At 39.0% G+C, this 10,898-nt stretch overlaps 1 protein-coding gene across 1 annotated transcript; it reads left to right on the forward strand.

Annotated features, from left to right (window-relative positions):
- Window positions 1-1,743: 1,743 nt before the first annotated feature.
- nod2 (nucleotide-binding oligomerization domain containing 2) lies at window positions 1,744-9,438 on the forward strand. The gene is made up of 11 exons (XM_007552161.2): window positions 1,744-1,967; window positions 2,214-2,769; window positions 3,945-4,071; window positions 4,562-6,338; window positions 7,450-7,533; window positions 7,620-7,703; window positions 7,813-7,896; window positions 7,980-8,063; window positions 8,184-8,267; window positions 8,399-8,482; window positions 9,126-9,438. Exons 2-11 carry the CDS (start codon window positions 2,260-2,262, stop codon window positions 9,196-9,198), a joined length of 2,991 nt encoding a protein of 996 aa, XP_007552223.1. The 5' UTR covers window positions 1,744-1,967; window positions 2,214-2,259; the 3' UTR covers window positions 9,199-9,438.
- The last annotated feature ends 1,460 nt before the right edge of the window (window positions 9,439-10,898 follow it).

Consider the following 10,898-nt stretch of genomic DNA (forward strand, 5'->3'; position numbering starts at 1 on the left):
TTCCTCAAATTGCCTCTGGACCCCCTTCTGTCATTCGAATGACAGAATTCCACGTTAAAGGTTTGTGTAGTAAACCTGACAGAAAGCACTCAGCATTACACTCCCTTAGGTGGAGTCGGCTGTTTCTCAGACACAAAGAAGAAAAGAAGCTGCTCTTTGAAAGATTGTGTTTGATTACTCCTGTCCATGTGTGTGTGTGAGGATTCCCCCCTCCCTAGCAGAACAAAACAGAGGCGAATAATAAACTGATCTCGGTACTCTACAGGGAGCTGCAAAGACCACATAGAATAAATCAGTGTTCTTTCTGAGCCTTTTTTTGTCCTGACAGTAAACAGTGAACATTTCCTGATGTTACAACCCCAAGCTCTGTTGTGTTTTAAAGGGATTCTACGTGACAGGCCAATATATGGTGTTCACATCTTTTTTTTTTAAATTTAATTATTTTTTTTTATTTTTATTTTTTTTTACAATTAAATATAAAAAAAAACTATTCAAGCAACCTTATTTTGAAAACCCTAATTAAAAGACATCCACAACTCAAGAATGTGTTGAATGTCTTGTACTTCAAAAGTCTGGCCTTCATGGAATCGGGGCAAGAAGGTCATTGTTTGAAATAAGCCTTGGAAAGCCATGGAAAATATGGAATAAGGTGTTTTGGTAAGATGAAACCAAAAATAAACTATATGTCCTATTGTCAAAACACAGTTTGTGGTGGGAAAGCAACACAACACAATCCACTCGCTGGGTGAAACATGTTGGTGGAAGCATCATATGGTAACACTTTATTTGAAGGGGTGTGCATAAGACTGACATGACACTGTCATAAACATGACACAACATCTGTGATGAACATGAAGAAGTCTTTATGAATGTTTATCACAGTGTCATGCCAGTCTTATGCACATCCCTTCAAATAAAGTGTTACTTTACTGCTTCCATTAGCAGAAACGGGATGTTGATGGGAAGGTTGAAGGAGATAAATTAATAGACCAATAAATCATCATCATTATGTGGGTGATTTTTTTGGCAGAGACAGTTGACTTCTCTTCCCCTTTCCGCTTTGTAAATGTGTACATTGCGTTGATCAATGGAAAAAAATGAGAGAAACTAAGGTTTGTGTTTTCAGCATAACAAATTTTGGAAAGGTCTAGTTATCTTGCAATGCTCTTTAAACAGAGCAATATGAATTCAAGTCTGTGTTTGCTCATCACTCTCATCACTGTTGGTTTTTTGTGATGATGTTTTACTCAAACATGCTTAATTTAGTCATCTTAACAGAAATTAAACTGTTTCTTTTATAGTGTTTGCAGGATCTACCACATCATGTGAACACAGTCTGAATGTGTAAGCACAAACAGGCAGAAAGGAGATCATATAATTGAAAATAGAAACAAGGAAATGTAAAAAGAGGAATTAACAATAAAAGCTCCCAAGATTCTGAGCGTTTTCTTCTTATGCAACACTTCCATCATGTGGCTCCAACCCTAAACTACAACTACTGTGTATCTCAGACATTCAGTCTAGTCATTTTCTATTTTGGACAAATGTAAACATCTAGTGTTTTCCCTTCAGCTCCTCCTAAATTACTTCACTATAATTGTACTGCAATTATAGTGAACATCTGCAAGAGGATACTGAAATGTCACTACATTGCAACAAAGGGGTTTACCAGGTGACAAACGTCCTCTAAATATTACGTAGTACTTGCTTCAGAAATCATCAGGCAAGTGACATAATCGTGTTGCCTTCCAGTGAATCTAGTTGTTTCAGGGGGCGTTTTAGGGGATATTTTAGATGCTGTGTTTCGCTTGTAACCAGTAGATACTCTTGTTCCACTTGACAAACATGGCATCAGAGTCCGTTTCGCTTTCACATGTGGAATGAGGAAGGGGCAGGTCTTAAGCTCTTAAACGTATCTGCCTAAATAACAGATGGAGAGAAAAGAGGTCAGTTGTTGAGACCTTACAGTGAGTACTATTCCTTTTTTACCAGCTTCGTTGTGTTTTTAAAGTCCTTAAAGGCAAATTTTGTTCATTTCTTGTTAAGAGTTTTGTATATTTGTATGATAAAATCGAATGGGATGTAGCCAGTGTGTGTCTCCCAACCCCCCCCCCAAAAAAAAAAAAACAAACAAAAAAAACGTTCATGAAAGTTAAACTTTAAGGAGAAGTTCTCAGTGTAGATTGAAACCAAAATTATGCTTGCTGCGACAGGATGTGACTCCAGAGGCAGCAGAGGATCAAGCTGACTGTCACAGGCATGGGAGCTGACATTATGAAGACATGCTTGCCCCAGGAGCTTTTACTGAAACGACGTGCTGAAATTCTCCACGCCCTCTGCAGCAGCGGGTCTGCCGAACATCTAGAAAGGGTCATGGACATGCTGCTCGCCCAAGGGGAGCTCGGATGGGAGGACTGCCAAAATGTACTGGTACCAGGAAGGGCTCTGTACAGCAACGCAAGGCAACTGCTCGACCTGGTTTATACAAAAGGTGCAGACAGCTGTGAGCTCTTCTTCAGTGCGGTCAAACAGGTCTTGCCGGAAGCTCTGGGAGATGCGCTCTTCTTGTCAGGATGCCATTCCACTTTAGATTACACAGAAAAGCCTCAGAGAACATCCACTGAGGAACTCTTGAGTCAAAGGCCGGACCTCGTCCTCAAGCTCCAAGGCTGTATTGATGGTGCTCTGAGAGCGCTTGTTGAATCAGGCCACTTTTCCTCCACAGACTGTGATGGAATTCAGCTGCCTATTTACACTCCCTCTCAACAGGTATAGTGAGAAAACACAGCAGTCTGAAAATATGTGCTTTGAAAAATTATTTGTATTATTTGCTCTTTTTTTGGGTTAATTTTACATGTTTCATATTATCAAACAAAAATTTAATTGAAAAATCATATTATGATTTTATTTATTAAGGGAAAAAGTCTGTCCAAACCAAACCAACCTAGAAATAAAGTAACCAACCCTTCTTGTTAATCTTGAGTTAACAAAAATGAAAACAGTGCGATTGACTTCTATTGATGTTTAAAGGGTTACAAATCCATTTCAAATGCTCAGTGACTCCAGCTAATCACAGTGAGAGTTAGTATCTCCAAAAGAGGAAAACATGAAAAGTAATGAAGCACCCTAAGAGTGGCAGACCCTCCCAACACCACAGCACATTGGTGTTGGGAGAGTAGAGGGGTCACAAAAGAACCAAGCATTGTAGGTCTCATTTTAACTAAGGTCAAAACAAAGAGCACGAAGCTGGGGACAGTTCCAAAGCAAAAGCCACAGCTTGTCAAAATAAAAACCAACGCTTAAATTTTGCATTTGTCACAAAAGATATGATGATCCCCAACACTTTGGGAAAATTAGACTTTTGAGTGACAAGACAAAAGTGGAAGCTTTTGGACAGTATGGGTCCTTCTAGATCAGGTGTAAAACAATGACAGTATTTCAGAAAGAGAACATCTTCAACTGTCTGAAGTGGTGGTGGTGTGGGGCTGAGGTGCTGCTGCAGGCCAACATCTGTAAGCCTATGAAATATGAAAAATTAATAAACTGTCTTGTCTTGTCTGACCTGCTAGCAATAAAACTTTTCTTGTCTACATCTATGGCTAAAATACATAAACACATGCATTCATAAAATGCCTATTACTGTTATGATGTACATATATGACTGTCCCTTTTGCAGTAAATCTCAAACTTGTACCTGGAATTGGTATTTCCTTCAAAATTTTAGAGACATGACGTGTGACCTAAATGAATCAAAGATCACTAAAAGTGATCCTTGGCTCACTTTCGAAGGATATTTTTGTACATTTCACCATGTGACCATCTTTCTATTTTAAAATGTTCACATGACACCTCAGAAACGTTTGTGGTTTTATCCATTTAAGTCAAGGTCTTCCCCAAAATGTTAAGCTGTTTCTGTGATCTGAACGTTTCTGTTGTTTTCACAGGCAAGACGTCTACTTGACCTTGTCAGATCCAAAGGAGAGTCGGCGTCTTTGGCAGTCCTGCAGTTTGTTCAGCAAAGCCTAGAATCTGAATCAAGCCTGGAGCAGACAAACCCAAACCTGACTAACGGTATGTTGACTACAGTGGTTACATTTTCAGGTGTGGTTCCTTTTTAAAAATGTGTCAATAAAGTATTGTAAAGACACAGAGAAAAAAAAAACTCAGTAAAATGGTAGTGGAGATAGTTTGAATAACTTTATGGACTTTACAGTTCAATACATAAAGAAATCAGGTGAAATGTGAAGCAACTAATGGTCCGCTCATATTGCTTCAATCTGTTTCTATTAGTGAAATAATGTACTGTGACAAAACACTTCATCAGATCCCATAACATGTGAGCAGAAATTAAGGTCATTGCTCCAGAGTGCATTTGTAAACTACAATCTGACCTTTTGTGTAATTGTTGGCGTTTTTGCTTCCATCTTGCAGATTGGTCTTTCAGCTTATGTCAGTTCAGAACTTTCCCTGCAGAAAATGACACTCTTATCAGTACAAATACAAAACTCACTGGGGTTTACTATGTTTCACATTTTGTGCATATCTCCTTCTTTTCCCTCAGAATTTGTGAAATACCAGAAGAAATTGAAAAGCTCTGTGTCGGCACAGTCCCGCTTCCTTAGTACTTATGGAGGGACCAGCCACATGCCCTTAGATGACATCTACACTGAAGTCCAGATGGAGCTACCGAGCAACAGTTCTGATAACTACAAATCTATGAGCTTCGAGGAAATAATTGGACCCGTGGGGACGGTAAATGATGATGCGGACACAGTGCTGGCATCCGGGGAAGCAGGAAGTGGAAAGAGCACCTGGCTCCAGAGGCTACACCTTCTCTGGGCTCAAGGGAAGGCCCTTCAGGACTTTCTCCTTCTGTTTCCATTCAGCTGTCGCAGGTTGAACTCGGAGCAAAGGGATCTGTCAGTACAAGAGCTGCTGTTTCAGCACTGCTGTTGGCCAGACAGGGGGCAGGAGGAGATCTTCCAGTTCATTCTGGACCACCCTCATCTTGTCCTCTTCACCTTCGATGGTCTAGACGAGCTCAAACAAAGCTTTGCGGACGAACAAAGGATTTGCTGCCCCAGCCAGCGTGCACCTGTTCATGTACTATTATTTAACTTAATCCAGGGTTCTCTTATGAAAGGGGTGAGAAAGGTTGTCACCAGTCGTCCAGAGGCGGTGGGTCCTGCTTTGAAGAAGCACTTACACAAAGAGATCCATCTAAAAGGCTTTTCCCCATCTGGCATTGACTGCTTTGTAAGAAAACATCACAGTGATCCAAATGAGGCTGCCAAAGTCTTAGAATCACTACAGGCAAACACAGCTTTACTTGGACTCTGCCACAGTCCAGTTCTCTGTTGGATAGTCTCACAGTGCCACAAGGAGCTTCTTGGATGTGGAGAGGGAAGCCTGCAAACAATCACTGATGTTTACCTGATGATCTTACAACACTTTTTCCAGCACCACAGCACCGTTAAGAGTCCCATAGGAGTGAATTGGCTGCAGGAGAACCTTGGGACAGTCTTGCACCTTGGACAGCTTGCCTTTGAGGGAATATCAAACTCCAGTTATATCTTTTCAGTCACAGACATGGAGACATGCGGTGTTACTGAATCAGATATCTGCATGGGCTTTCTCATTCAAAGCAAGGATATGTCCCTGGCCAACAGTAAATGCTATGAGTTCCTACATATTACATTGCAGTGCTTCTTAGCTGCTCTCTTTGCCATTTTGTCAAGAAACAGTGGTTGCTCAGCTATCTCTAAACTCTTTGAGCTGCAGGAAATGAAGAAGAAGAGGCTTAGAGGTACATGCTTTGGAGCTTGTCTGAATTCAACCAATACACCGAACATTGCTGAGGAACATTCTACAATGGCAGAAACTCCAAATCTGCAGATCACAGCCACCTTTGTGTCTGGACTTCTGTCCCAGCGCTATCAAAAGCTCTTGTTTCAGTGCAGCTCTAGTGTTCTGGTGGAGAGGAAGACTAAACATGCAGAAAAATGTCTTTCAAAAGGCATGCAGCAACATTTCAGGTCCATTCCTCAACCTGTGCAGGGAGAGAAGAAGAGCATGCATGCAATGCCAGAATTTGTTTGGCTCATCAAGTGCATCTATGAAATGCAGAATAGCAGACTTGCTAAAGATGCCATGAGTAAGCTAGAGGCTGAGCACCTGAAACTGACATACTGTAACATCGGCCCCGTGGAGTGCACTGCACTTGCTTATGTGCTCCAACACCTAAAGAATCCTGTTGGCATCCAGCTGGACAACAATTCAGTTGGCGACGTTGGAGTGGAGCAGCTTCTACCCTGCATGCACATTTGTAGCTCTCTATAGTGAGTCCAATGTTTGAATTCTTCTTAACTTAAAAGGTTTGATTATTTAATCAAACAGGGTCAATCTCAGCTTTAAAAAAAACAAAAAACTTTTTCAGATAATTATTTCAATTACTTGAAATTAATGGGGGTGGAAAGAGGGTGTGATTAAAATCAACCCACCAATATTAAGCCTTTGATTCACCTTGAGAGGTAGTTGAAACTCATAAGGAGTATGATGTTGCATGTACCTCTCAGCCTCTATAAGTGAAACAGAACAGTGCAATGATGTGATTTATTAAATGGCGAAAGATACAAGCTGTAAAAATAAGTCTAATTACAGTAAAAACCAACAGCTGTGGTTGCCAAAAATCTGCCCCATAAATGCTGTAAAATTCTGGCAACCACAAAATTGACTGTTTTTATACTGTAAAATTCTGTGAACCACAGCTGCTGGTACTTCTCTGTAAATTAGAGACACTTTTTTTTTTACAGTGCAGTGTTCAGCCAAAAGTGAAATTACTTATATATACCTTCATACGGAGACTTGTGGTTTTGTTTATCTGTGAAAAAAGAAATCCATGACAAAGCCAAGCGGCTTGTAGAATTGGCCCTATTCCAAAGTAGAAATTAGACATCAAGAATCTAAAATATCTCAAACATAAACTTTGTTACTGTAGTTTAAGTAGATTATGTGTTATTATTTTTCAAAGCAATACTTTGATTTCAGGTTGTTATGTAGACTGCATGAAATAAGTGCAATGCACCATAGATGAGCCATTTTTAAAGAAAATAACTATTTAAAGTAAAATTGTATTACAATGAAATTTTATAAAAATAGCGAGCCTTTGACTGTTTATAAAATTCTTGACTTTTTGTTGCTTTAGATGGCTAAAATTTTCTCTGTAATTGCTCATGTTTACACTAGTTATCATTGTCAGTAGAAATTGATTTTCCAAACTGAGACTGTTCTATCTTTTTTCCGTCATCACACTAGTTTTCCTTTTTGACCATATCCGTCAGTTTATTAAGTTCATTGAAGGTTGATTGTTTGAACTAAGACAATAAACAAATGCAACATATTAATGCAAGCTTTCATAGTTAACATAGACGCATGTTGTTTGCTTAACAGCCTCAGAAATAATAACATTACAGACGAGGGCATCCGCAAACTGATCGACAAAGTCATCCACCTTCAAAACTTCCAGAAAATTGCGTAAGTATATCAAGAACAGTTACTAACTTAAACATAAAAAGTGAAATGTTATCAGTTTGTATAATCACTTTGTTTATTTTGTCCAGCCTTTTCAACAACAGGCTAACTGATGCTTGCACAAAGCATTTTTCTTACCTCCTAAAGACCAGACAAAATTTCCTGTCCTTAAGGTCAGCTCATGCCATCATCAAAAGTGAAACCAGACCAGAGATTAAATTTGCAGTATTCACAATGTCTGTGTAATGTGATAGAATAATGACAGTATATTTTGTCTTTCAGGCTAGGTAACAATAACATTACAGCAAAAGGAGCAAAGCAACTGGCAGAGGGACTGAAATTCAACCATTCACTGCAGTATTTAGGGTAAGAAAATGGTTGTGCAAAGTTTCATGCATTCTGTTTTTCAGTTATTATAAGGTACTTAGAGTATTTCTTTGTATTCAAAGGCTATGGGGCAATAAGATAGGTGATGAAGGAGCAGAGGCCCTTGCAAATGCTTTACAGAATAGTGAGTCCATTGTGTGGCTCAGGTAACATTTGCTTCAAACATTCATAAACACTTTGCAAGCTCTAACAGTTCATTGCATTCCCACTTGCTTTTTCCAAAATAAAAGAATACAAAAGCTAACAGTACAATAATGCTCTGGCAGTCTTGTAGGCAATGGTGTTGGAAGTGCAGGGGCGTGTGCCATATCTAACATCATCAAGAACAGCACATCACTGGAGGATCTCTGGTAAGTCTTAGCAAAATGCTCTGACCCATTTAACAAGTGCAGAGGTCATATGCATGAGCTAACTGGTTTGCTATTTTGGCAAATTGTGCAGCAGTGCTTAAATGACTGTGCATTGTTATTTCCTTTAAAAGGTTGACTGAGAACTGCATAACCAGAACAGGGGTGGAGTCTCTGACTCAAGCCTTAAAACACAATCATCATGTCAAGTCAGTATGGTAGGTGATGCAAAACCATACGCATACACACAGTCTTGCAATACCGCTTCAACAACAGGCTAACTGTTGCTTGCACAGAGCATTTTGTTGCATTACAACCACAGGTGTGAATCTACTAAATTCTACTGAATATTTGCTGGTCTTCCTTCACATCAATTTTAACTTGTATAGACGTTTGCTTTACAGTGTGCAAAATGAAATATTTTTAATGACCAAGCAGGTAATTTTAAACATTTTTCACAAAGCATTTTTTCTAGGTCTAGCACTGATTTGGGGCAAGAAGGCTTGATTTTATAATCTGCATTCTGAACTGAAAATATGAAATCTCATTATCTGAGAGTGTTTGTGTGCAAAAATATATAACCAACATGTTTTGTACAGCCCATAGACATATCCTATCCAGTATCACTAAGTGCATTGTGATGCTGGAATAGAATGGGGACATTACCAAACTGTTCTCACAAAATTAGGATAGCAAAATTATCCCAAATGTCTTGGAATGCTAACAAGCTGAAGGTTGAGGCCACAGGTTTGTTGTGATGCAAAAGTCGAAACACCAGGCTTTTTTTTTCCTTTCAATTATCTTACATAACATCATACTTTTTGATTATGAATACTTTCAATTTCTTCCTTTACTTTCCAGGTTGAAAAATAATGACCTCACTTCAGCAGAGATTGAAGAAATGGAGCAGATTGAGTCACGGCTTGTTTTCTGATTTGGTGTGATGTCATTCAGAAGTTATGTTTTGGAATATACCCATTATTTTCATGTAATTGTTGATGGGTTCATGTGTACAGAATGTATCATAATTTTTACAGTGTGCAAAGTGAAATTTTTTAATGACTTTTTATTCTAATTTATTCTAATTTTGGTGTATTTGTTTTTACTGTTGCAACTTGATGTCAGTGTCATTTTGTGCCTAATGTGCAATAACTATAAAGATTTTTATATTCAACTCTTTTGTGTCACAACACTCATTGAAAATCCCAAAACTAAAAATAGATCAAAAGGGTTTTTTTTTTTTCAGAAAATGAGGAACCTGGTTAAACAAAGAACTAAGCTATTCCAGCAGTGTTTCAACTGTACCGTATGTGTATTTTTTCCTTTAATATGTCAGTTTGAGATATTTCATATTTCCTATCAACTACTAATGATTTAACAAAATTCTAATTCTCAATTACAGCATGGTGTAAAATATAATCTTTTATATTGGCATAGTTTCATGCATGGCACGGAAACTATGCCACGCTGATCTTTGTAAATCCTTGTCACTGGATGAAAAGCAGCTAAATAAAATCACATTCATGCCTTCATAACTGTGATTTGGTTCAGATACGATTAGATTCTTATGGAGGCCATACGAATGGCCCCAGACCCTGTTTTGTCGGGGTCTGGGGCGGGTTACCCTACAGTGGTGTCAGTTCTCGGACCTGGGAGTATAGTTTATCTTTCAAGTCAGCTAGAGTTCCCCTTCCCCTTGAATATCTCAGGCCCCCACCAAATGTGGGGCCTATTTCCTCCTGTAACACTGCCTGTGAGTGGCTGGTGCCACTACCCACTGGGACATCGGTGGTTCTTGGCGTCTGGGGCTGGGTTTTCAGGTGTGTGCTGGTTCTCTCCTAGTAGCTGTTTGGTGGGCCTGGGCTCCCTGACTTTGTTGGGCCACTGCTGCAGGGCACGCCAGTTCTCCGGGTACCAGCTAAATCTGCTGCTAGGGGTGGTCACTGCAATTTCCAAGTCTTTCAAGAATTTTTGAATTAGATTTAGGCCTGAACTTTGATTACATAATTTTATCAAATAAATTTTAATCCTCTACTGAAGCTCCAGCTGTATGTTTATAATAATTCTGTTGGAAGGGAATCTTCTGCAGGAGTCTTAAATATTTTGTTGTCTCTAACAGGGTGTTACATTGCCCTGATTACCTTGTATGTATCCTCGTCCACCTTGTCATCAACTCTAATAACCAGCTTCTATATGCATCCCCACAGAATGAGGTTGCCACCACCATATCAGGTGGTCGGCCAAGTCATTTTGATACTGCTTTATGCATGTGTCTAATTTGATTTTGATAGAGTGACTCAGAAAATCTGTAACATCTTGAATTCACTGTGCCCTCCTGTTGGGGTGAGAAAACAATGAAATATTGCAAAATACTGGGTATGTAGTAACAATAAAATAAATATTACGTAAACCCAAATCATTGTTTGCAAAGTTTGAGAACCTGCTTTATGACAATGTAGCCAATTTAATTAAGATTTAAATATTTATATTACTGAATATCACTGAAAAATGCGTGTGTGTGCAAGTGTATGTGTATGTACTTCAACCTAACTATGTTTTCCTGACATAGTGGGAAAATCCCTCATACTAGGACTTCCTTAAGCACACGAATTAACCAATCACAGGTCAATTAAA

Source organism: Poecilia formosa, unplaced genomic scaffold (assembly GCF_000485575.1).
Source record: "Poecilia formosa unplaced genomic scaffold, Poecilia_formosa-5.1.2 Scaffold46, whole genome shotgun sequence".
NCBI lineage: Eukaryota > Metazoa > Chordata > Actinopteri > Cyprinodontiformes > Poeciliidae > Poecilia > Poecilia formosa.